The sequence below is a fragment of the Dunckerocampus dactyliophorus genome, chromosome 2 (assembly GCF_027744805.1).
Source record: "Dunckerocampus dactyliophorus isolate RoL2022-P2 chromosome 2, RoL_Ddac_1.1, whole genome shotgun sequence".
NCBI lineage: Eukaryota > Metazoa > Chordata > Actinopteri > Syngnathiformes > Syngnathidae > Dunckerocampus > Dunckerocampus dactyliophorus.
In genome coordinates this window covers 8312883-8338267 of record NC_072820.1, presented here as the reverse complement: position 1 = coordinate 8338267, position 25385 = coordinate 8312883, and the positions used below count along the sequence as shown (strand labels likewise).

Below are 25385 nucleotides of genomic sequence, written 5' to 3'. Positions count from 1 at the left end.
ATTTTTACGTTATTAGAGTCCTCTAGACATGAAATTACAGCCCTATAGTCAACTTTAAACTCGTATTACCCGATATAATAGACACAATAAGAGTAAATAAGCCATTTAAGACATATATAAGACTCATGCTTGTGTGTGTTGCAATAAATATGTTCCCTATGGGAGCAAAGTGAGTGGTGGACAGGAAGTGATGTTGGAGTTTCAATTTGCCATAGGGTTACGGCCCCAACAGTATCCCATGTTTTTATTAGGGATTATTGTGCCTGTTGTGACATAATTGAAACCTGCAATAAAAACCTGTTGTTCAGGCAATCAAGTCTGGCGTTGGTGTGTCTCAACGAACATTACAGTAACATTACTGACACCTAGTGACCAGTGTAGAATGCTACAGCTCATCAGAAGGTCTTTAAACGTGTTTTCTGAATGGCTTATATTTGTATTTTAGTTTATTTAGCCATTTTTATGTTTGAAATGCTTCATTTCGGCAAAAAAAAGACATTTGCTTCAATATGCATATTTGTAAAATTATTAATACAATAATTTTGCCGTATTCAACCACAAAACGGCGCGATTTATTAATTTATTTATTTCTAAAACAAACTGACGACTGCACTACAAGAAAACTACAAGAAATACGTTCCTCTATTTGTGTATTTTCAACACACAGCAGACAAGTCTCAAGTATAAAGATCTTCAAGCAGTATTTTTATTGGTGGATATTTTACAACAACACTAAGTCAACACTGTTTGGGCGGAGGAACAGAAACAACATCTCTCCCCCACATTATGAGTCTATCTACCACAGGACCAAGTTGTGGACAAAGACAGAAGGGCAAACAGCAACAGCAGCAACAACCTCAGCTCAAATAGAACCGAGACAGCAGGACATAGATGACTTGGGCTCAACAATCACTGAAATATTCTCAGCAGTCCAAATGTTTGCTTTTTTTTTTTTTTTTTTTTCATCAATTCCAAAGCAGAACCATTAAATATACTGATCCATTCCAAGATGGGGCAAGGAGGAGGTGGGATGGGATTAGCAAATACAATCTTACAGCTAAAAGGACTTTTATCAGAGTTCATTATCAATTATACAACAAAGTACAGTACTTTACAATGACCTTATCCGTAAACATTAATAGATAGATTTTATATTTCACCTATTAAAATAATGTGCATGTTTTTTTATTTATTTTTTATTTACCCCATCTGAGCAACATGAACAGCCAACATCAGAAGTGCTCACAGTCAGTGGAACAGTTTCCTCAAGAGACTCGTTTTTTTTTTTTTTTTTTTTTTCAGATTGATCAAGTCAGTCATGTCGCCACAGTACATCACTTGACAGCTTAAGTGTCAGCACCCCCGGAAGTGATAAAAGTCGATCTTAAATGATATGCATGTTCATTATTACATTTGCCCCAGCCCGTCTCCGCCTGGGGCTAAATGTAATTAAACGCTTTGAGAATTTAGTCACTGAAATCATTTTGTCATTATCGAGTCAAAGCGACGGCGTTACCGGCCGTTCAACTGGTGAATTAGTCGCTATTATTTATGCTCTTGAGGACAGCCTGCCTTGTTTTTATGTGTATGCTCTTTTGTGTGTGAGCACGCTTCGTTGAAATGTTAACCAGTACTGTAATAGAATTGTTTTTCACAAGCTTCTTCACTGCAATACCTCAAAAAGTGCCTCACATATTCACATTTTTCTTGTAAACATTACTAATCATTGTCTCTTTTTTCCAGTCTTGTGAGTGAATGTTCACTTTGTGTGTCATCTCCTATTCTTTTCCCTCCTTTTCTGTCAAGTTTAAAGCAGAAGCTGCAACGAGGCAAGCTGGGATGTGACTTCGCTAAGAAGCGATGAAGGGTCCATCACTCCTAGGAAACGTCGTTTTATGTTTTACTCCAGCCAGGTGGGATTGTCAGTTAGACAAGGTGTCCAGTCCCAGCGAGGCGGCGTGCTGTTTGGCCCTCAGCCGCAGGTTCTCGATGCTGGTAGTCTTGCTGTTGTGGCTGCTGAGGCCGCCGGCGGCTGACGCCTGCAGCAGCGGGCTGTTCCACACCTGCTGGGCGTGATGGGACAGCGACTGGTAGTACGACTGGCAAGGCAGGGTACCCAGCGGCGCGGGGGGCATGTTGACATTCATCCCCAGGTAGGGGAGTGACGAGGGGGCGGCGAGGTCAAAAGCAGGGTAGTGCACCAGGTTGTTAGTGGCAGCCATGTGCTGGCGGAACTGCTCCTGCAGGCGGAACAGGCTGAGAGGGGAGGAAGCGTATGAGTGGTTCTGGGAGAGCGGACCTCCGGCGGCCAGGCCACTGCTGGACGAAGGAGGGGTCATGGACGGAGAGACGCTGGGTGAGTCTGCACAGAAGAAAATCGCTTTTAATTTCATGAAGCAAAGCTTGTGTTTTGATCGCATGTTGGTGTGTTTGTCCAGGACCATGCAGAAACCGCTGGGTCGACGGGTGAGTCATGACACAAGGAAGTGCTTTGTCAGTCTCTTGCACATTTAACATTTTGACTTTATTCTTGTATATTTACAGCTGTTTTTTCCATTTCTGCTATTGTTTTCTGCTATTTCAACTTTCTTCTTGTACATTTTTTTCTCATAATTATGACTTTATTCCCATAATATTTTGACTTTATTCTCGTAACTATAACTTAATTTTCCAAAAATGACATCTTTATTTGTTGTTTTGTTTGTTTCTCATAATATTACGACTTAAAAATATATATTTTTTGCTTTAATATTTGACTTCATGCTACTAAAGTTATTTTTTTTCATAATATTACGACATTATTCTCGTAAAATTAAAAAAAAATTCTCGTTAGATCACAAATGTTTTCTTTTAATATTTTGACTTTATTCTTGTAAAATTACTGCTGATTTTTTGATAAAAATAAACAGCCGCACGCTGCAAATGGCCCCTGGGCCACACTTTGGACACCCCTGCACTATAATGTTATTATTTAATGTATAAATATTAGGAGTGTCCCAATATTTTGCGAAATTAAAATGTGACAAGATTTCTCGTTCAGAGTTTGTGGGCACTTGGCCTGGAAGGCTGATAAATACATTAATTAACCACACAATAAATGAAAATTAACTCAAATTTTGCCAGCCTGAGTATATTGCCATGTGCATGTGTGTCTGTTTTCCTCGTCTCCCGCCTCCAAACAGGCAGGAATCTATAAAAGTACAATTTCATCAGGCTTTATGGCCTCCTACCTGGTTTAGGACTGCGTCTTTTGCAAGGGGAAGAAATGTCTCCAGGTGTCACTGCTCTCTCACTCTGCACCTCCTCTCTCTGACATTTACTCTCATCCTCCTTATCTGTGGCGTTGTCCTCCGTGGCAGACTCGCTGCCGGACTGCTCCGCCGATGTGACGTTGAGTTCCATGTCAAGCGGTACCGGACGTACCACGGGACCATCTGTCTCCAGAGATGTGGAGGACGAGGACGGTGGCAGCTGTGAGTCAGGAAGGATGGTGTTGGTGGAGGGTGGGGCCTCTTCCTTCTCAGATCCTCCTTCACCCGTTGTCTCCTTCTGTTTCTGCAGCTGCTCCTTCTGCAGGCTGCGCTGCTTCTTACGGAACTTGGCCCTGCGGTTCTTGAACCAGACCTAGTAGGTAGACAGACGAGGGACCGTTTTGGTGAGTGCTCAATGTTGGATTGGTGCAGTCGATAGACCAATATGTTGTGCTGCATTTTGGGACGCAAATTGGCTACATAGGATGAGCCTGAGATCAAATAAGAAGACTTGTGGAGAAAAATAAATGACATTGGAGTGATACTGTAGCCTCTTTCCTGGCTATTCAATACTAATTCACAACAAATATGACTTCTTTAAATTTTAGAAGTGCTTCTTAGACCAGACATACCTGCACACGGGCCTCGGGTAGGTTGGTACACATGGCCAGTCGCTCCCGCATCACCACATCGGGGTAGTGGGTCTTCTGGAAGGTCTTCTCCAGAGCCTCCAGCTGCTGGGCAGTGAAGGCCGTGCGGCTTCGGCGCTGTTTGCGGTGCTGAGAGCCGTAACGAGCCTCCAAGATGATGTCTTGAAATGCGCAGCCGTTGGAAGAGAAAACACGGCAGGTTTTATTTGAAGGGCAGTATAAAGGGAACGCGTCCTTTGTCAGTTGATATAAGCGCTCTATTTCTTTATACTCTTTGTTTATGACTCTTCCGGTTGCGCATGCGCTGTATGGAAACGTCAGAAACCTTAACCTGTGTTACGTATGAGCAGTCAGAAAAGCGGAAGAGCCAGCCCACAGACATATCGGCTGTGTCTCAGTTCGAGCACTTATTTACACTTTGCATTTTGAGTGTGTAAAGCAGCCACCGGGGGAAGCATACTGAAAATGTTCATTTTGTATAAAAGGCTAAAGCCAATCCAATATGTCAGCTATATATGAGTATCTACATTGCTAATTGTTATCCATATATTATACCTTTTTGCTCCTTTTTCCCATTTTTGTGCATAATTGTATTTTTTGGAATGAGCTGCGGGCCGCACATTGGTCACCACTGGCATAAGTGATCACACTTATGCTCTTAAAACGTGAGCGAATTGAGACACCGTCCCGCAAATGCACATTCTTCTGCTGCAGACTCTTCAAAATGTGCGTGAGTGTTTGTGTACTCAATTACCAGCTAATCTTTCTGCCAGCGTCAGCGCGTGCACCGAGGGCCGGTAGTCTGGAGCGTGCTGCGCCTGTTGCGCCGCCTGCTGGTGGAGGTTGTACATGGCGCTGAGGGAGTTCATGGCGTGCAGAGAGTATCCGTTCACCCCGTAGTGCTGCATGCTGCGAGCAGAGAGCAGAGGACGTCTTTGACTGAGGAAAAACTGTTTATGAGCAAATGACAGACGGCTCGTGCACCTGAAAGGCCAACGGGTGTTAATGTTTGCACCCCAATAAACGTGTTATCCATTAACATCCAATTATCGCTCGGCTCATTCCATTAATTATACAAAAGGCTTTTAATTGGGGTAATTACCACTCGTTCACATAATAAACCGTGACGGATGCCTTATTCATGAATGTATTCACTGTGATCACACAAGCCAAATCCACATTGCTTTCACACTTCAAGGCATTGATAAAAGGATTTTTTTTTTTAAGTAAAAAGTGACGTTATGGAGAACTGGGTTATTTTTAATAGGCTGTGATTAATTGTGTAAGTGACGCCTCCTTATTTTGTTGTATTTTTCATATCTAAATCTTGTTAATGCAGTCATGCTTTTGAACAGAACCACCATCCATGCAAGGCTGCAAACTGACACGGCCTAGAATGTGCTCGATGTAGCGCTTGAGGACATGATTAGATATGTATTAGTGAGGAGGAGGCCGACAGGAGGGGACATCTCCTAGGCTCAAACAATTATTACAACTATTATATCACTGACATCAACTGGGAAAGTTTTTTTTTTCCCCTGATGTGTCACATAAAAAATATTTTATGAATAAATCAGTTATGTTATTTCAATCCATTTGGCCAGAATGTGTTCATTGATTTAGAATACTTAAAAATAATAGATACTCCCTTATGGTGTTAATAATCATTTCCATTTATGATTGCACTGTCAGAGAGAGATTCATGTTTATTATTATGTTTGGAGTTTGAAGTTACGGCTGGACTACGCTAAACCTCATCACACTGACAGCGGTTTCTAATATTTTAGTTATCTTTTTGGGTAAAGTAAGTTGTTATGGTGATGCTTTGTAGATGCACTGAATTTTCGAGGGTATCTGAACAGATGCAGATATTTTAGAAGAAATCTAATTGACCTATTATTAGTATTATTTAAATGTTATTATTATATAATTCTTGTTGAGCATTGATATGTCACAAAACACAATCAATAATAACTTATTTCACATAATCACGCATTATATTTGTCATAATCGTTAAATGCATAGATATTTGTCATTTGTGTACTGGTATCTGTGCATCATTTTGGGTGCACCCACTCGGTGCACTTCAGTAAATTAGAATATCTTTGAAAAGTTCATTTATTGCAGTAGTTCAACTTAAAATATGAAACTCTTACTGTATATTCTATTTCAGCTCATTTCTTAATAATTTTGATTGGGAAAAAATATTGTGAACTGCTGGTTCACGCGCTAATCAGCAAATAAACTGCAAGAACTTCCTCAGCCTTCAATTGGTCTATCAGTCTGAATTGAACTCTTGCAATCGAATAACTCTTGCGCCGTACTGTATTCTACTTTATTGAAATGCACCTGCATAAAAGAGACATTTTATGGATGGCTTTTTCGCTCTAAGGCAGGCCTGCGAGTGGCGATAAGGGAGTACATTGTTTCTAACTTTAGTTTTAATCGACAGTTACTCTATTAGTGTGAAACTTGTGTTACGCTCAAGTGCGTGTGTGTGCTCATAGAAGAAGGATTGTGTGTGGGTGCTGCCTGCAGTGGCCATCCCTCGCCTATTAGGAGGTTGCTGAGGCTGATGAATGTGATCAGAGGGCAGTGGGGAATAGTTTAATTCGCCGGGACAGAAGGTGCTTCGCTAAACATTTACTTTAGTCCCTCAAGTATTTGAGTTGAATGCCCCCCTCTATACCCCCCTCCATCCTCCATCCTCCTCCTTTCCCCTCTCTGGCGGCCTCTTATCCCATCGCCCCCGGGCAACGTTTTGGCTGAGATGTATTGCTTCTCCGCGGGTAAAAATATGCATGTTGATCCCCATTTGGCTCCGCGTCTAATGGAAGTGCAAATAGGTTTCGACTGCGAGGCCCTCCATTTATCATCAACGCTGACACATGCACAGGAAAAGGGCCTTTACATTTTTTTTTTTTAGTCCCCCTGAAATTTCAACTGTAACTTATCCTTCATCGTTGCAATCATTATCAAGCTAACACCCTCTTCAATGTGTGCACCTGCAGACAAAGTATGAATGTTAAGCACAATGGTTCATCACAAAGTGAGTGTTCTTATTGTCATTCATAAAGCTGAGCGCTGCAGGCACTGCGGGGACCTCCTGGCAGCCCTGCTCAATGCTTCGATTATCAAACCGTCATTATGTAAATTGGCATGTACAGTGCAACTCTTTTTCATCCCACTAAATTAGGAAAAATGTTATTTGCTCTAGCAGCCCTCAGGGGCCTGACAATCTGCTCTTTGCCGTGTCACGGTGGGTCACGGAGGGCCAGGACCTCCCCTTTCATTCGCTTATAAACATTTGCTATGCAGAGACACATATGGACATATGTCAATGTCTGGTTAGATTATTATCTTTACAAAGAGAAACAATGTGTGCATCAGGAAATTATTTGAACCCTTTTAGAGTCATTTTTAAATTCATAATGTTAAGCCCAGAAATATTTGCTGTGTAATAAGCCTATATTGTGTTGCTTTTGTAATAATTATTTTGTTAAACCATAGAAACAATTTGACATTTAATTATAGTAGAACAAATAATAACAGGTGTTTATTTATTACACATTGTGATAATTAACATTACTTTCTGAACTGAATTGCTTATTTCGATTTAAGCTTAAATTGACAAATATGGTTGCAGTATTGCCGATTTACATATTTCCGGAATTTATTCGGAACACGTGCGTAAATAAAACCGGTCAAAACCACTTGTTTATTTTGGAAGGCCTTGTCACGACTGCATTGTGTACATAAAACAAATAATTAGCGTTTATTGACTGATCCATTATTCTGACTCAAGTAAGATTTAAAATTTTTGATAGACCCAAACTGTCAAATTATATAAAATCATAACATCATGCTTTGTAATAGTTATAGGTTACAATGTATTCTCACTTTGGAATATAAGCATTCAAAAATAAGGCACAATGAGGCACAACTTGGCAAAACACTGCAGTTTTCTAACATAGTTTGTCGTTTTCTTGACATGTCAGTCGAGCAAATAATGTGTTTATAAGGAATATAATATTTCCAAAGTTGTTTTTACCTTGTAATTTCAGTAGTTGTCCCAGCAAGAGTCTTCGGTTATCCCTCAAAAAGTCCTGCGTCTTGTTGCGTGTCTGTCTCCAAGTCCACAGCAGCTTGCAGCTGAGAGCTCGGAGGGGAGGGATTTTAAAGAGCGCTTGGGCCGGCTGGTGCTGGCTTCCTATTGGCTGCTTGAGACGTCACTCAAACCAAGCAGCCAATAATTCGTCCAGCAGCAGACGTGGCTTTACAGGCTGGATTTTTTTTTCAATGTAACTTTCCAAAATGATATTTTAAAGACAGTTTTTGTATATCGACGCTCTGCGTTTAACATGTAGTATGTTTGGGAGTAATTTGACCTCTTTATAAGTTTTAGATGATTCTTTATATTCGTTTGTCATCAGAGGCCTGAAGATATGAGCCAACGCAGCAGTTTTGCTAATGAATTATGCAAATAAACACAACGCAATTATCGTGAAGACACGTGTCATCACATTTTAACTAAGTATAATTATTTCAGATTGCTCTATGAGATATTTTAACAAATTATCTCCACATGTGCCAGTGCTTCTTAAAATGCATCTGTGCGCATAAATCCAATTGGCTTTCTTTAGTCTTTGTGATGAAAACCTTTGGTTTGTTTGCGTTTCGGCTTTTTTTCCCTCCTCCATGCTACTGGAAGGAAGAGAGACTTTACAGAGATGACTAATAGATGCCAGGGCGCTGCTTTTGCCGGCCTGGAAGGATTTCGGGATGGGATAGGGAAGACAAGACGCCACCTCAGCCTCCAAAAACCCCTGTCTTAAAATGACTGCGGGTAAGAGGATTAGGGCAATAATGCCCTTCTCTTCTTGAAGGTTTTTTTTTTCCAGAGAGAAGATTTTTTCTTCTCCCGGAGCAAAACCGTTTAGGTAGGGAATTAAGGGCAGCGCAAAGTAGCCTTTTAATGTCAAGCTTGCATATTTTGCTGTGGGAGATTCTCTGGGAAAGTGTTTGTTTTTTTACATCTTTGACCGTGTTGGACACAACTTTTCACAAAAGATACGCAACATGGAATTTTAATATGCAAGAATGCATGTGCATATTTAAATTAAGGATTTATTTGATGTGATATAGGCTTAAAAATGGAAAATGTGGGTAAATAATGGCACTTTTATTTTTGCACATTTATTATTATTATTATTATCATTATTATTGTTATTGTTATTGCATTTCAGTCACCTTTTCCCACATGCCTTCCCTCTCACCGTTCCTCTTCTTCTATCTGCGCTTTTCTCCGGAGCCTGCGAGAGAAAGAGGATTAACTTGTGAACCAATGGAAATAAGAACTTAAACGGGAGGTAAATCTGGCCACTGTCTCTTTGTAAGGACCGTCTCTAAAGCAATTAAAGCGAGAAAGAGTTTCTTCTGAGCGCCTCTCCACCCAAAGCTCCTTAGAGCGCCGAGAGCTGTCCAGCGCGTCTGAGGGGCTTAAACGCCCCCCAAAACATCTCCCCTTACCCCTGTAGCCCGTAGTGATGCACTGCTCAATACAAGGTGGCTCAACAGTGACCCCCCCCCCCCCCCCCCCCCCCAGTTGAGGGGGCACAACAATTAATGTGAATTAGTTTGTCTATTAAACCAAACCCACACTTCCCTGCATGTATTTTGCAGAAAATATTGTATTCATTTTATCATGGATAATGTATATTAATTGTCTTCTGCAACCAGTACAGGTGTACGTAACAATACACAATATAAAACAAGAAAGGACCAGAATAATCACAGAAAAAAAGACTTTAAAAAAGGCTAAAAGTGATCACATATCACTTTCCACATGTGTGTTCACTTAGAAAATATGCTTAAATGCTGCTGAATGATGCTTCCTAATAGCTAATTAATACTCTTAATGGTGTCTCTGCAACTTCATGAATACATTAGGTGTGCAATCCTGCAAGACTCAGCCTCCGCGGCACCATTCAAGGGTATTTCAGCATCTGTTCATGCCACAGCAATTAATCATTTTGATGTGTAGTTTAAAATCGACTACTTGCAGGGGACCCTTTTTTGACAAGAATAACAAAGCAATTTGCCCTGAGCTGCCTATTAGACACATTATTAGCACACTTTCACAGCTAGAAACACTCTTGTTTCCTTTAGTTATTTCTCCAAATGAATTGAAGGAGGCTGCAATTGCTTCGGTCAGGGGTGTGCAAAGTGCGGCCCGGGGGCCATTTGCAACCCACGTCTAGTTTTTCTTAAAATTAATATTATTATAGGCCTCGGCACATTAACAAATGGGAAAAATATAGCAAAAATGTTGGCACGTATAGTCTTGGTGGGAAAAGGACACCCCCGGTTTAGGTTTTATTGTGGGCAGAATCTTTCTAATGCCTTTTTATTGGTGACAACATCTCAGGAGCTCCTGTGCAGGCCTCTTAAAGTTCAGAATCAGTCAGTTTCCTCTAATAGTTGCAGAATTCCCTCTCTCATCCATCCATCCATCCATCCATCCCCTTCTCCTTTCTCCCTTGTCTCAATTCCTCTGTCGCATTTCTTTTCCTTGCCTTCGCTCCTCTCTTTCTCTCCCTGGCCCGCATCCCTCTGCACAAGGGCCTCCATTGTATAGTCCTAATCCAGAGGCAACACAGCTTTAGGGACATGCAGGGATAAAAGGCCCATCAAGCCCACAACTTTATGGGGGCAAATCTCTCCCTAATCCTTCGCTTTATCTAAACAAAAGCCCCTCTGCCTTAATCCACCTATGTGCCGCAGAAAAAAAAACTGGAGATGCAGAGAAAGAAAAGAAGAGGGAACAAGGAGGGGAAAAAAAGGTGAGATCGTATAAAAGAGAGGCTTGAAGTCTGCAGAGAGAGCACTGAAGCAGGACAGTTCCTGTGTCACATTTTTAACCATATATTTACGAAAGTGCACCTTGTTACGGATCAAACACACTAGCATTAGAACGGAGGGCTTCTAAACCTATTAATTTGTGGCGCCACCTATGGGTTGTGGTCAAAATGCTTTGGAGCACACGCTATCATACATGTGACACAGATATCCTCAAAGTTTTATAGTCATTAGACGAATGGTCAGTGACTTATGGCCAATCACTTTCTAGTTCCCATCAGTGCCGCTGACGTTTTGCTTGATGGCGGCCACGTTTTTCCCAACCAGTTTTGCTCAAATTTGACACACATTTGCTTATCATTCCCCTCAAGGTGCATGCCAAATTTCATGATGATTTGTCCATGCAGCCTCAAGTTGCAGAAGGTGTTTTGTAGAGTGCATTGAGCTTTGTGTGAGAAATTTCAAGTCGATCCAATTTCTGGGGTCAAACACTGGGGTTTAATAACAGCGCCGCCGTGTGGTGTCGCTTGACACATTCCCATCCCTTTGTGTGCAGCGGTTCAGGAGCACAAACAAATACAATACAAGGAACTTATAACAGCAACAACAAACATCAATCAATAAGCGTTTGTGTGCTTAAACCTGAGGAGAGTGACCTCATGTTTTAAAGCTATACATTTCTGATTAGTTCACTGCGTTTTTTTCGTTAATTTTCTATGCCGCTTGTCCTCACTAGAGTCGTGGGGGTATGCCAGGGCCTATCCCAGCCGACTGAGCAAGAGGTGGGGTACACCCTGGACTGGATGCCAGCCAATCGCAGGGCACGTATAGACAGACAACCTTTCACGCTCACATTCATACCTATGGACAAGTCTCCAGTTAACCTAACATGCGTATTTGTGGGAGAATGTGGGAGGAAGCCCGAGTACCCGCAGGAAACCCATGCGTTCATGGGAAGAACATGCAAACTCCGCACGGAGATGCCCAAAAAAAGATACGAACCCAGATCTTCCAGATCTCCTGACTGCGTGGCCAACATGCTAACCACTGTCTTCTATCAAAAAATACCCGAATTATGTTGAAGTATTTGATTAAAGAGGCTCATTCATATTAAGTAAGAGGACTAAACTCTCCGTGTAAAAGTAATTACACGTCGTTTTTTGAGTGACTCACCATTTTCCTTGTTTAATTCCCGTGTTTAAAGTCGGTGTTAGACTCACTTAAAGATAATCTCCACATTCTTGAGCTAATCTTCCAAATGCTGTTAGACTCAGGTGTGGCCCTGGCTTCATTCTTCTCCCTCATTTAAGACGATCTTAACAAGCTCGAGAGAAACTATCCTGTTGTACCAGAATCCCTTCACTTCCTCTACAACATCTGCCTCACTTTTAGAGACAATCCCACTGTATCTGCTGCACTCCACAGCAATAAGCTGCAGATGACTTTCTGAACCTTGAGGGCTTACAAGGTTTAAGCCAGAACCCTAAAAAACCTGCTCCGATTACTCAGACTCTTCAGTTTCGTTGTTCTTGCGATTCGACTGAAAATCAACATTTAATTCAACACATTTGCCATCATTAACTCTGTCAATTACCGCCTGTTCACTCCTAATAGAGCTAACAGTGCTAATGAAGCAAATAGTTGTGGCAATTAAGTCATTAGAGGCAATTAAGAGAATCCAATGCAACCCACCAAGGACCAGAAGAAGAAGAAGAAGAAGTGAAAGCAGCAGCAGTCCTCCTCTGTGGAGTCACAGAAAGCTTTAGACTGGATTGAGGGAATTTCCCCCCCGGTGGTATCACTCGAAATACTTGAACCATTATAAGGCTGATCAGCAGTTGGCTGAAGGCGTCTGTGGTTCCGCCATGCAGGGATTACACCTGGCCTCAGGAGGGGGGGATGTTTCCCAAATAGGCAGGCAAGCAGTGCAGGAGACGCAAGGCAGCCTCGATGCATTCCTTCACAATAAAGTATAAATCCTCTTCTTCACAGCGCATTACAGGAATGAACATAAGGGATTGTGTCATTGTTGCCCTATAATCTGGATCAAACTCCTTGTTTTACAAATGGCCCTCTTTAAAAGGCTTGTTCTTTTTGTCTGCGTCTTTTTCTTTATCCTGTATTAACCTGCTGTTTCCTCATCAGCAGTCTTTTTTGTTTTGTTTTGTCCATATGCAGGTCAGCCCATAGAGAGCCGAGAATAATACGCTATTTAGACAGAAATATTGGGACACATGGCCATTTTAATACAGGAAGTGAAATGCAGGAAAATATGGAGTTAGAGTCATCGTCAATGATCGTCTCTGTTGTAGCTTATCCTAAAAGTGTTTGACAGGGTTTAGGTCAGTTCTCCCACAACCGCTTCAACCAAGCACGCCTTTATGGCCCTTGGTGGGAGCATGTACAGTGGAACCTTGGTTAGCGTCATTCATTTGTTCCAGAAGGTCCCACTCTAACCAAAGCGTACGCTAACCAAATCAATATTTCCCATAAGAAATCATGTAAATCCAATGAAGCCATTCCAGAAAGCCAAAAATGTTCAAACAAAACATGTTTTTATAGTTTTACAATTCTAGTTTTACATGCAGTAAACAATTCGAAATGCATATAAATGATGAAGAAATTGATAAATGAACATTTAAAGTTACTTTTACCTTCTTTGGACATGTAATCCTTTACAAGACTGTCCCCAAAACACGATATGGCAGCGAGCTCAGCACCTTCCTTTTCAACACCACCTTCCTGTTTTGCCATGAGTTGTTTTTTGAATTTTGTGTTTCTCACCTCAATTACCCAAAATGAAACCAAAGAAAGTTACAAATGCAAGCATTTTGATGAAGAAGGCGAGAAACACTATTGAACTGAAGAAATACCTCATGGCAAAACAGGAAGGTGTTGCTCTTGCTGCCACATTGTGTCTTTGGGAACAGTCAAGTCCAGAATCACATCTTCAATGAAGGTAAAAGTAACCTTAAGTGTTAATTTATCCCTTTCATTCATAATTTATAAATATTTAGAATTCTTTTATGCATGTGAAACTATAATTAGAAAACTATAAAAATGTGTTTTGTGTTAACATTTTTGAACGTCAACTGCTAAACATAGCTGACTTTCGGTTCCGGTTGCCTTTTTGTTAGCAAGCTAAGGATGCTAACAGGACTTTTTGTGATAAAAGTACATGAAGAACCCAGCTGGACACACGACAAGACACAACGCCATATTGTACGTGCTGTCTTCTAAGATGTGCATCCGATCCAGATCTAAATCCTTGATAATAAAATCTGAAATGTTGCTCTCCGGTCTCATATTCATGTTTTGATATCAAACCCAAATGTTTTCAGTCCACAGCAAAAATAAGGGAATTGACCTCACTCTTCCAGTACTTTTGGAGGACACCGTATACGCTCAGATATCATCACTTCCCAAATGCCTTTGCATGTGTCCTTGCCCAGAAAAGCTAAGGGTAATATCCTATCAAACGCACCCAAAGTGGAGGTGGCAGCACTTTCTTCTGTTCGTTGAACAGGCACCCGGCATGAAATCACCCCACAAAGAAATGCTGAAGCTGTCACCCTGGTGTTCATGTCATGACGCAATGATATCATCTCAAATGCATTGTGACTGAGTATTTAAATGAATGGAGCTATTTTATGTTGTCCTTTTTAAGTTTCTTATGGCATTTATTGGGTATTATTAATGCAGTTATGATTGAGTAGGCTCCAAACCTGCAATTGTCAGTCATGGGTCCCATAGGTCATCTATTACAATATGGATTTTCATGTGTGCAGAATTGCATAGAGCCTTCACTGTTTTTCAACACTTCGTTTCATGAAAACAATTTGTCCTGATAAGACTGCTGCTATGGAAACCTCTCTTGGGGGAGCGCCGCTGTCTATAACCTTTAGTGTTGCGTTTTACTTTTGGCACATGTAAACCCAAACTACAACTGAAATGGGACTTCGTTGGCCGCATTGTTTGTTGTTATTGTCTATTGTTTTCCCTACATTTTCAAAAGGAGGGCCGCCGTTTTTGTTCTGTAGTGGGGGATATGTTCCTTCCATTTGAACTGAATTGGCAAGAACAGTGACTATATTGTGTATTAGCCACTTTTTTTTCCCCAGATTTCGAATTCAAAATCTGAATAAACATGAAACGGGTTCTTCACCCACAAACGTACTCACGGGTGAACGAGCGTGGCGTGGGTTTTGAATTTTAGATTATTTTGAGTTTTTATTTTTGTTAAGGAGCGTGTCAGTTAAGAACTTGCGAGGAGCGATCACGTTACATTCTGTGACTTGGCTACGTTGCACGTGTGTATGCAATCGTGCCGTTCCCTGGCTCAAGTATACCGACCTTGACATGAATTAACACCCCATAGTCACTTTTACACTCGTATTACACAATGTAGTCGACATCATCAGAAAAAATAAGGCATTGAAGACAAAGATAAAACTTGTGCTGGTGTGTGTTGCAATAAATATGTTCCAGACAGGAAGTGACGTCAGGATTCAGATGTGAGTTTTAGCTTGGAGTGGAAACGGCCACAACAGTAGCCCCTGTTGTTATTATGATGATTATTATTACGATTATTGTGCCTGTTGTGAGATCATTCAAACCTGCAATAAAAGCCTGTTCTGGTTTGTGCAGGCGCTTGTGTGCCCCATCAAACTTTACACTAACATTACTGACCCCTAGTGACCAGTGTTGAATACTACATAGCATCATGTCTCTGAATGCATCTTCTGAATGCCTTCTATTTGTCCATCCATCCATTTTCTATGCCGCTTATCCTCATTAGGGTCGCATGATAAAAATAAGAAACCACCTGCGATACTGGGAACAAAAATACCCAGCTGTAGCCAGTTTATAATTTCACTGATTTAATTAGTCTCGTCTCGGGTTTTATACTTCGCACTTTAATTTGTTGATGTCCGGATGTTTGTGCCACATAGAAATGTGCAGCTTTCAAAATGGTATCGATATACTGTATGTTATAATAGTTGACTATTGGTCATGAGTTTTTTTTAAGAGACTATTTTGTTGAGACAAAATGACAAATGAGGTACTTTTTCCTATAACTTACATTGCAGTATATGTTTTATTTTGCACAAACAGTGTGTACTTGTGAAATAAATCCAGTGATATCACTGTAAAAGAAGCATAATATTACACAGCATTAGCATTAAGGAAGTATTGGACAATATCGGGATAAAAGTAAGACAGCTATTATCGAGTATCTCTAATTTGAGAACATGTTTAGTCCGTAAAATGCCGTTATTTTGTGAAAAAAAAATCCCCATTAAAGATTTTAGTTGGGTTTTTTTTACACTGAAGATTGGGCTGAGGCCCGACAGCAGGTCTGATGTCACCCTGCCAGCTCCTGCTAGTCTTTCCACTTGTTCCCCTCCTATACATTCGTTCACCCGCTCCTTGTTGGAGTCACTGAGGCCCCCTGACTGCTTGCCTCTTCTCCGCTCCCTCCATCGCCTCTGAAAGGAACCTTGCTGGGCCCAACTGTCTGTGTAACTAGCTGGGCAGGGCACTCACAGTGGGGTCTCAGCAACTCTGTGTGTGTGTGTGTGTGTGTGTGTTTACATGTGTGTATATGGGCTTGCAGTGAGCACTTTGTGCATGCTTGTTAAAGAAGCCTCCCAGTGAGAGAGCGACCGCCCCCAACACACACAGACACACACTCCCCTCTCAGTGATCCTCCAGTACTTTGTGACAGCAGGGGAGGAGGTGGAACAGGAGGCTAATAGATATGTTTGTTTACCTATTTGTCCTTGACTTGATCAATTGATCAGCAGACTAATTCACCGCCACGCGAGCTCATTACATTTCCATTTAAATTGCAAATGGATTTCTTCGAGTTTTCATCTTCCATTCCCAACTTTGTGGGAGCGTGTGTGTGTTTATGTGGAATAGATATACAGTCAGTGCGTGTCTGTGGACGCTAATAAAGTTCACATACAAGCGAATGCTCTTGTCTTCTCCAAGAAAAGTTGCAGGATCATTACTTGTATTGCAGAAAAACATTGCAAATGAAATGGCTGCTATCAAGTCACACACACACAAACACACACACACATTCCCACAAGAGAAGAGAAGCCAAACCCTATAAAAAGCTGGTGATTATACGCTCCTGAGCAGATTTCAGTGAATGATTACTGATGTGGAATTTAACAGTAGGGGAAAATGCAACCAAATTGAGCAGCAGCAGGGGATTGCTAAGCGCTAATTGACACTATCACTGATGGGCCTGCTGGTAAAGCAGTTTGGGCTGCATTTGGTTTAATTTTATTTGAACATGCATACAAGCTACAGTGGAATACATCACATAATTCAATTCACTGTTCCGCATGTCCAAAAGGAGTCGGAAGAAGCAAAGCATTCTAACTTGAATACGAATTGAACTCTACTTCAAATGTTACGCCAGTATTTCAAGCATTGTCAAGACATTTTCAAAAAAAGCTGATGCTGTCTAAATTTCTGTCTGAGGCAGACATGAGGTAATTAGCATCAATGGTAATGATCATCATGACTGATTTAAATGTAACCTAGACGGTTAAAGACTGGAAAACAATCTATTCCGAGACGCTGGTCGACTTTCGAGTTGTTCAAAACTGAAAACAGTTCCTCTTGGGAACATACTGTAAGGGAAATAATTTGTAGACATCATAAAAGCTTCATTAAGTATATGTTTTAAGTAATGTTTTTTTAAGTAACAGAACATTACTGACCAGTAAGAACTAATTCAGCGCAATAATATTAAAACGTCATAACACGATGTAATGAAAGTTGCATAATTTTTTTTTTTTAATCGAAGTACATAGGTGGTCCTCGGATTACATTCGAGTTCCATTCCAAGACTTTTGGGTTTAACTGCACGTTGGATCTTTGATCTAAATTACGTAAATTCCGGACTATTTTGTGCACTTGAACATAAGCCACACCCACCAAATCTAAGAGAAAACATTTTTGTACATATACAGTGGTGTGAAAAGTGTTTGCCCCCTTCCTTATTTCTCGGGTTTGTTGCACTTAAGTGTTTCAGATCATCAAACAAATTTAAATATGAGTCAACGACAACACAACTGAACACAAATTGCAATGAAACTTTTTATTATTAAGACAGAAAAAAGTTCCAAACCTACATGGCCCTGTGTGAAAAAGTGTTTCCCCCTAAACCTAATAACTGGTCGAGCCACCCTTAGCAGCAACAACTGCAATCAAACATTTGAGACAACTTGCAATCACTTGCAGCAATCACTTTTTCACACAGGACCATGTAGATTTGGACTTTTCTTGTCCCGTAATAATAAAAAGTTTCATTTAAAAATGGCCTTTTGTGTTCAGTTGTGTTGTCATTAACTCATATTTAAATGTGTTTGATGATCTGAAGTGTGACAAATATGCAAAAATAGGCCTCGCTGGTCCACATTGTAACATGGGATACTTACACAGAGAGACACACTCTAAACCTGGCAATCCTACCTCCAGTCAATGTTCCCAGCGTCACTGGTTAGCTACGGTGAGACGAGACGCTTTTTTTCATTAGCGTTCAACAGCTGCCGCAGCCCAGAAGCAATTCTAGTAGTATAGTAATTCTAAACATGATCGAACTTACTTAAGATTTGTCAGATCAAAAGACGATGGCTACATTAGACATCAAAGCATGTGATGTGATGTTAGCTTGTATTGTGGAAATGCACTTTCTGTTTTGGCACTCTAAGCGTCATGGGAACTGTATTTTTTTTTTTTTTGCCATAATTTACCTGCATCATTGGCCTTACTCCGTGGGGGCAGGTGCTGGATGTTACATCTCTGCCACCCGGCGATGCCTCCTTCGGCCCTGGGCGGGGCAGTCCTGTGTCAGGGGTCGGGCATGTGGTGGCCCGGGGTGGGCCGTGCTCTGGTGGGGGAGTGGCGTTGGGGTCTAGCGCTCCCACCATGGGCGGGCTCCTTGTTGGACCTGGTGTGTGGCCCCCGGTGCCCGTCTGCCCTTGTGGGGTGTGATCTCTTGTCGGTCTCTGTGGCTGAGTGTCCTCCGGCCTGCCGGCGCCCCGTTTCTGGTCGGGGTTGCCTGTCTCCGGCCCTTGCTGGTCTTCCCATGGGGAGGGGGGTGATATCGGCAGTACGATAATTTCATTACTACTACTACTAATATGTATGACTGTCTCAATGCAGTATTATCATTGTGGTTGTTGATATTATGTTGTCCTCTCTGTCACAGTCTTTATAGCTGTCATACCCCTTTTGCTGATGTAGTCCTGTTTGTTTCTGTTCTTTTGTTATTGTTGTTGTTGCTGTTGTCCTTGTCTCTCTCTGTATTGTCCCCCTCTTGTCCCCGCACTCTTCCCTCTGTTTTCTTTTCTCTTCTTCTCTATCCCCTCCTGCTCCTCTCACACATTTCCCTGGCAAAGCAAATCTGTTGAGCAATTAAGGGCATTTAGATCAACAATACTATCTGCCCTAATGGCTGGACAGGACAAAAAAAAAGAAGGGAAAAAAAAACCTGCATCATTGTTCAAAAGGTTCAACGCATGTCTAAAGCATGTGTGTGACTCCTGAGTCACAATACAGTGTTAAAAAAAATTACATACCAGCATCATAAAAAAGACAGAACTTCTTACTATCATCCCTGTGGTTGTCTTGCACATTGCAAGGACCCTTTCAAATGATCAAAGATACCATTTTTATCCTTCATGATGGTCGCCAGGTTTCAGCAGCTTAGACGGTGCATGCAGCCAAGTTGATTTCTCCACTCAGTCGTACGTTAAATAACTAAAAATAGGACCAAAGTGACATCGTCCTTCCTCTCAGTGTAGCGACGCAACTACGTGTTACTCCACCAGTCCGCCAATGATCCATCCGCCTAAGTATTACTCCGCCAAGCATTTAAATGTTGACGCCCGACTGTATCGTGAGTTTTACAAAGGTCATAGACAAATGACGGATAGAGCTTCATTTGGAGTATCACGGGAGTCATTCATTTGCTTCCCTGGCTTGTTTGGCCATAATGAGCTTTATATGATGACTCCTCACCCCTGTCAGAATCCACAATGATCCAAACCAACACACACACACACACACACACACACACACACACACACAGAGCTTCGATCAATGGTAATAAATTTGATCCGTGACAAGCCCGACACATGCACCCACGAGGCCTCTGGTCACACTGTTTCTGTTGACCACTCCTTACACAACACACACACACACACACGGATGCACAAACCCTCTCGCTGCTTCCTTCCCGCAACACACTTGTCAAGAACCTTGTTGACCCATGACCCCACCCCACTTGGCGCCATTATTGATTTTTCCCTCCGACCCTCTCAATCTCGGATGAAGAAGGGAGAGGACGGGGGGAATTAGTCGTCATAGTCAGGTATAAGGGCGGGCACGGCAAGGATGAAGGCGGGCGATCAATGCTGTCTGATGGCTGAGCTTGCAGCAGCACAAACAACATTCAGCCAAGGAGAAAATCAAAAAGGGCTCCCGGCCGGATGGCTGAGCAACACTCATGCTGGGGAGAGTGGGAGAATGCGAGATCCTTAGTAATATTTTACTAGAACATTGCAAAAAGGGCAATTAGTATACACATTTGATTCGTACTGTGCTCCATACAAAAGTAGAGTCCAGTTCCAAAGCGAATTTCGGCGTAACAGGATTCAATATTCATAAACAAAATAGTTACAGCATACAAAACCTGTTTATGACTTTCCAAATACACTTTTTACCATTATTAAAGCCCCGTGGACATGAAATAGCACCCCTATAGTCACCTTTACACTCCTGTTATTTTTTTTTGTTTACGCCACATTGCACGGGACCACTGGAGGGACAAAAGAGACGACCGCCGCCGACGTAGCAAGCTACCGAGCTAACTAGTTGGCCTCTCCAATCTACTTATTCTAAACTTAAAGTGTTTCAAATGGAGTGGGAAAGAAGGACAAAGAAGCCAAAAGCTTACTACTTCCATACAGAATGGGCGGATAACTTTTTTGTTTTTTTTCATGTCAGACATGCCATGGCTGATCAATATAACATTACTGAGACCAGAATACTACATATGACTTGTCTTTCCGTATTTTTGGACTACCGTAACTACCATAGTCAACCAAGCTAAACATGTATTGCTTTTTGTAGACCACTCAGATTTACTTAAAAACATTCAACGTAATTGATCTTTCATCCAGTGCTTCTCAAATAGTGGGGCGGGGGCCCCCTGGGGAGGCATGGTGGACTGTCCTGGGGACGTGAGTGGCAGGGAGGACTTTCAGTATTAGCGCAGACCTGCCAACATGTGTGAATTTGTTATAGTCAGCATGCAATTTGACTACTTGAATACGCTTGTGTGCTTCACTGCTCTCCTTTTTGTTGCATTTCGCTGGTTTCAGTTTTGAGTTCAGTCTGTACAGTAGAGATAAATAAATAGAAGATATCAGTTTCTCAATAGTATTTCAAATCGGGGTGGGGGGGCGTCAAAGCATTTATGTCTCCCAGTGGGGGCATGATAGAAAATAATTGAGAGCCTCTGCTTTAATCCAGTGAGGTTGATTTGATCTATCAAAACATTCTAAACAGTTCTTTTTATTCAGACCAGAGTTGGCTGGTTTTTCATACCTGACAGTTTCAGAGTGATCATGTGACATGTCTTGTAAGCTGTCTTCCTGACTGGCAGGAAGACAGCACCAACTTCTGAATAAATCAGCCGACAAGACACGTCACAGGAACATCGCGTGACCACTCTGAAGAAGACTGCAAGCGAGCAGTCGAAAACGAAAAGTATGAAAAACCAGCTAAACTACCTCGTCTGGGGAAAAAAGATTAAGTCTGCATTTTTTGTTCCAATTTTTATTTTTGTCTGGGACAGATCCATTGGATTTGCATTATATCCTGTGGGGAAAAAATTGCTTGTTTCGGTTTTCATCAGACATTTTTGTAACAAACTAATGACGAAAACCGAGGTGCCACGGTGCAATAATTATCTGCGGTAAAAATGTACAATTTTCTCCATTAAATCAATTTTATAAATGATTCATTTCCTTTCCGTTTATTCACTGGTCACAAATGTAATACAAGAGCTTTCTAAATAATAATTTTTAAAAAACATAATAACGCCTTCTCTCTTGTTTCGAATAGATTTCCTTTGTCATGTCGATATAAATGAGGTACCTCCCTGCGTTAGTACCATTGTTAATCACAATAATGCCACAGTACATTGTTTTTTGCTAACTTATTCCAAAAGGTCAGATAAAAACTGAAACCTGAAAACCGAGGCAACTCTTGTAAAATCAACGAATCTGTTCCAGACACCCACAAATATCAACAAAGGTTGCATTTTATACAGAATAATTATGAAAATAACAATGCAAAATAATAATTAATTAGGAATGGATGGAACTTATTCTTGATGCAGACTTCCCGCACATCCTTGCGAGATCGAATACAATAGCGTTTCACCTTCTTTGTCAAATTGCTGGCAGTCGCAGCTTTCTTTGGCCCCATGGCAAGTTATTTTTATTTATTACACATAGGCACGGTGTACTATACGGTGCAGGGCAAATGGACTAGTTTGTTACGTGCAATATTGTATGGGAACTGAGACAGTGTACGAAAACCGAATATTTTGGATAAAATACTGATCACACACAAACTGGGGCGTACGAAAACCGAGGTGTGACTGCAATGTTAAAGTGATACATCTCTCACAGTGTCACTCAATCCTGAGCATTATGCATTATGATTTTATGATGCAGGTGTACCTAATGAAGTGTCCATTGAGACTGTGTTGATGAGGTCAGATTTCCTACCTCCCTTTTACCTTTTTTTTTTTTTTTTTTAGACATTTATTTGGAATGTGTGCAGTATTTGAGCGTGCTTCCTGTCAGTCGCAAGCAAAAGGCTTTTCAAGCAACCATTTGTCCTTTTTCAACACATCTTGCAATAATCCCTTCTCGCTCCTCCACTCCAGCGCCACCTGCTTATGGATCAGGTTAGAGATTTCACAGTAGTGTTCGGAGGTGACACACTTAAACGTAATCTTTTTTTCTTATTTAATTTCCTGCCGTCCTCTCAGCTGATTCTCTCCCTGTCACATTAGACGCAGCTGAGAGACTGATATGGCGTCCATAATCTCTTCTGGCCCCCCCACTTGGAGAAACCTTGAAATATCATAAGGAGATTATTTTATTCGTAATTGATTGAGTGGCTCCTCACCTCGGACCAAGATACTTCAAAGTGTCTGAATTAAGACTTGGGATGGGAGGGCTGTGAAGGCAGCGTGTGCCTCCATGCAGCCGGGGTCGTGCAGCTGAGCCTCTTTGGCGGGCAAATAAGAGCTGAATCGTAGCCTGTGATGGTGGCTAATTGGCTAAAGGAGAGACGTGTGGGTCAGGGGAACGTTCAGATGATTCTGTTCAGCCTCTTCAGGCTCGATTTTAAGCTCCAAAATGGGTCACGGAGGGCTGCACTGTGCACGGGGGAAAAAGTTGACAAACTTTTGTCGACACCTTTCACAGGGTGCCGTTTTGGTCGTCTTTTATCGCTCATATGGAATTCTTTTGAGCACATTTTGTTGGCGCTACTAAGTCAGTGTTGATCAGCACTCCTAATCAATAATAAACAGGATGTTGAAGATAATACAGTTACTATCAGATTGCACAGGTGTACCTAGTATTGTGTCCAGTGAGTGTACATTTTGAACTTTAGTCATTATTGCTTTTCAATACTGTAAATCTAATTTGCGTTATAACTGCAGTGTATATTGCGTGTATACAGGGGCGCTGTATGGGGGCGTTTGGGCATTCTCAAAATAGAGATTTAGTGGCAGCAGCTGCCCAGGAAAGGAAAGAAATACAGTCCCCCTTTTAACAACATGGCATAGACAACAAATATAGTCGATTCCCAATTTTTGTGGGGGTTAGAGAATGGCAAAATACTAAATAAAATAATAAAAATGTCTATTTTTCGTCCCCCTCAAAACCTTCCTGCTGGCTTGATGTTGACATTCTCCTCGGATTTCGGATCAACATTTGCAATAAAAGTGGCTGTTGTACTTATTACATTTGATTCAGTTCCAGCACCCTCCCCTTCTCTCTTCTTCTGACACTTCTGACACGCACATATGGACGAGCGTTTTGGCTCCGTTAGCGGCCGTCTGACCGATGATCACATCGTGAGTCTCAAAAACTCACCAAATTGATTCTCCCCTCCTTATCAAGTAAGAAAAAGAACAACATGATCAAAACAGTCCTGATAAGTCACCACTTCCATTAATATTGTACAATACCTCCCAGCCTGCCTGGTATCAATGTAGCAGAATCCTGGTACACACACACAACCATCCGAAATGATCACTTTTGAGTCTGAAGTGTCTCCTGAAAAGAGGGGCTGCATGGAGCCATTATTGTCCATTTCATATTTCCCCTCTTAAATAACCAACCTGTCTCGTTTTCTCCACACCTCCTCTCTTTTTGCCCACTTTCCTTTCTCTCTTCCTCATCCCTTTTGTCCCAGCATGTCCCCCACTCCTGACTATCAGTCCTGACCCAATACTGATCTTAATCCTCTTAGCTCGCGGCTCCATTACCCACTTCAGCCATTTTTGCATATACACACCAAAGAAAAAGGGGGCTCTTCTTTACTTTTTCAACCCCTCAGTCCTTCTAAATCATCCCCCAAACCTCATATATCATCTCCCCTCATATGATCTCATTTCCATCATTCTAAATCTGAGGGGACCATTTTATGGGGGCCAATGAGGCTTTGGAGGGATCGTGGTAAATTATTCGTACCCCTTTTCTTCTTGGAAAAACCTCACCCTCCCAGCCAAATTGAAAGTGGCATAAATAAATTCCCATGCGGGTGTGGTCGAGCTGTGGGATTATCTCGGGTTTTGTTGTTTTTAATCCCTAAATGCCACTTCATTGCTGGTAGGGGAATGCAAATGTAGCATTACTTTGTCCATTTCCTTTCAGTTGAAATCACTGCATCATTGTTAATCATGTGAAGTTGTCATCCCTCACAGACAAATGTGTAGGTGAACCATAATAATCATTCATCAAGTCAGCACTCGTGCACCCTTTTATTTGCTTTCTAATTTACAGCCTCTCTCTCTCTCTCTCGCTCTCTCTCTAGGGAGAGATTAAGCCTTAATCTCCTGACGGCTCCACGCTTAATTGATATGATTTAACTATTACAAGGTCCTGGGAGGTTACGCCTCCCTCCGTGGTGAATCACAACCTTCCCTCGGTGCCCCCGCCCAGTCCAACGCATTCATCTCCATTCTTGTTGTGCCTCCCCATGTCCTCTCACCTCACTCTCCTGTATATCTGCGCAATGCAACAAGATTTTTGTGCATTTTAAATGACCTGTGATGGATTTTTTTCAACATACATTAAAAAAGAAACTTATTATGTAGCACAAAAAAAATGCCGCCTCAAGCATACATGTACTTGATGATGCTGTTGGGCCTCATAACTATAAAGTGAAACCACTGCATCTCTCATGTTGGATTAACAACTAAACCACAGTGGCAAGCGGGAGGATTTTGAGGCATTCCCTACAACAAATCCAGCGATTAGTCCGCATCTCTGTTGCTCATAATCTCCAA

At 41.6% G+C, this 25385-nt stretch overlaps 1 protein-coding gene across 3 annotated transcripts; it reads right to left on the bottom strand.

Moving 5' to 3' along the window:
* Positions 1 to 687: 687 nt before the first annotated feature.
* On the bottom strand, positions 688 to 19081 carry dmbx1a (diencephalon/mesencephalon homeobox 1a). Of its 3 annotated transcripts, XM_054768098.1 has the most exons (7): positions 12577 to 12782; positions 12452 to 12501; positions 7953 to 9213; positions 4656 to 4810; positions 3884 to 4062; positions 3231 to 3624; positions 688 to 2362 (listed from the first exon to the last, which is right to left on the bottom strand). In XM_054768098.1, exons 4-7 carry the CDS (start codon positions 4807 to 4809, stop codon positions 1923 to 1925), a joined length of 1167 nt encoding a protein of 388 aa, XP_054624073.1. In that variant the 5' UTR covers position 4810; positions 7953 to 9213; positions 12452 to 12501; positions 12577 to 12782; the 3' UTR covers positions 688 to 1922. The 3 variants fall into 3 exon arrangements, with proteins under 3 accessions (XP_054624073.1, XP_054624075.1, XP_054624074.1); XM_054768100.1 differs by lacking the exons at positions 12452 to 12501; positions 12577 to 12782 and adding an exon at positions 18535 to 19081; XM_054768099.1 differs by lacking the exons at positions 12452 to 12501; positions 12577 to 12782 and adding an exon at positions 11933 to 12080.
* Positions 19082 to 25385: the final 6304 nt, after the last annotated feature.

Excerpts from the sequence above, each read along its gene's own strand:
- dmbx1a (XM_054768100.1), bottom strand. The coding sequence starts at position 4,809 with ATGCAGCACTACGGGGTGAACGGATACTCTCTGCACGCCATGAACTCC. Across the intron at positions 4,063-4,655 it reads GCTGGCAGAAAGATTAGCTG|ACATCATCTTGGAGGCTCGT; the intron begins GTAATTGAGTAC and ends GCGCATTTCAAG. Across the intron at positions 2,363-3,230 it reads AAGACGCAGTCCTAAACCAG|ACTCACCCAGCGTCTCTCCG; the intron begins GTAGGAGGCCAT and ends TCTTCTGTGCAG.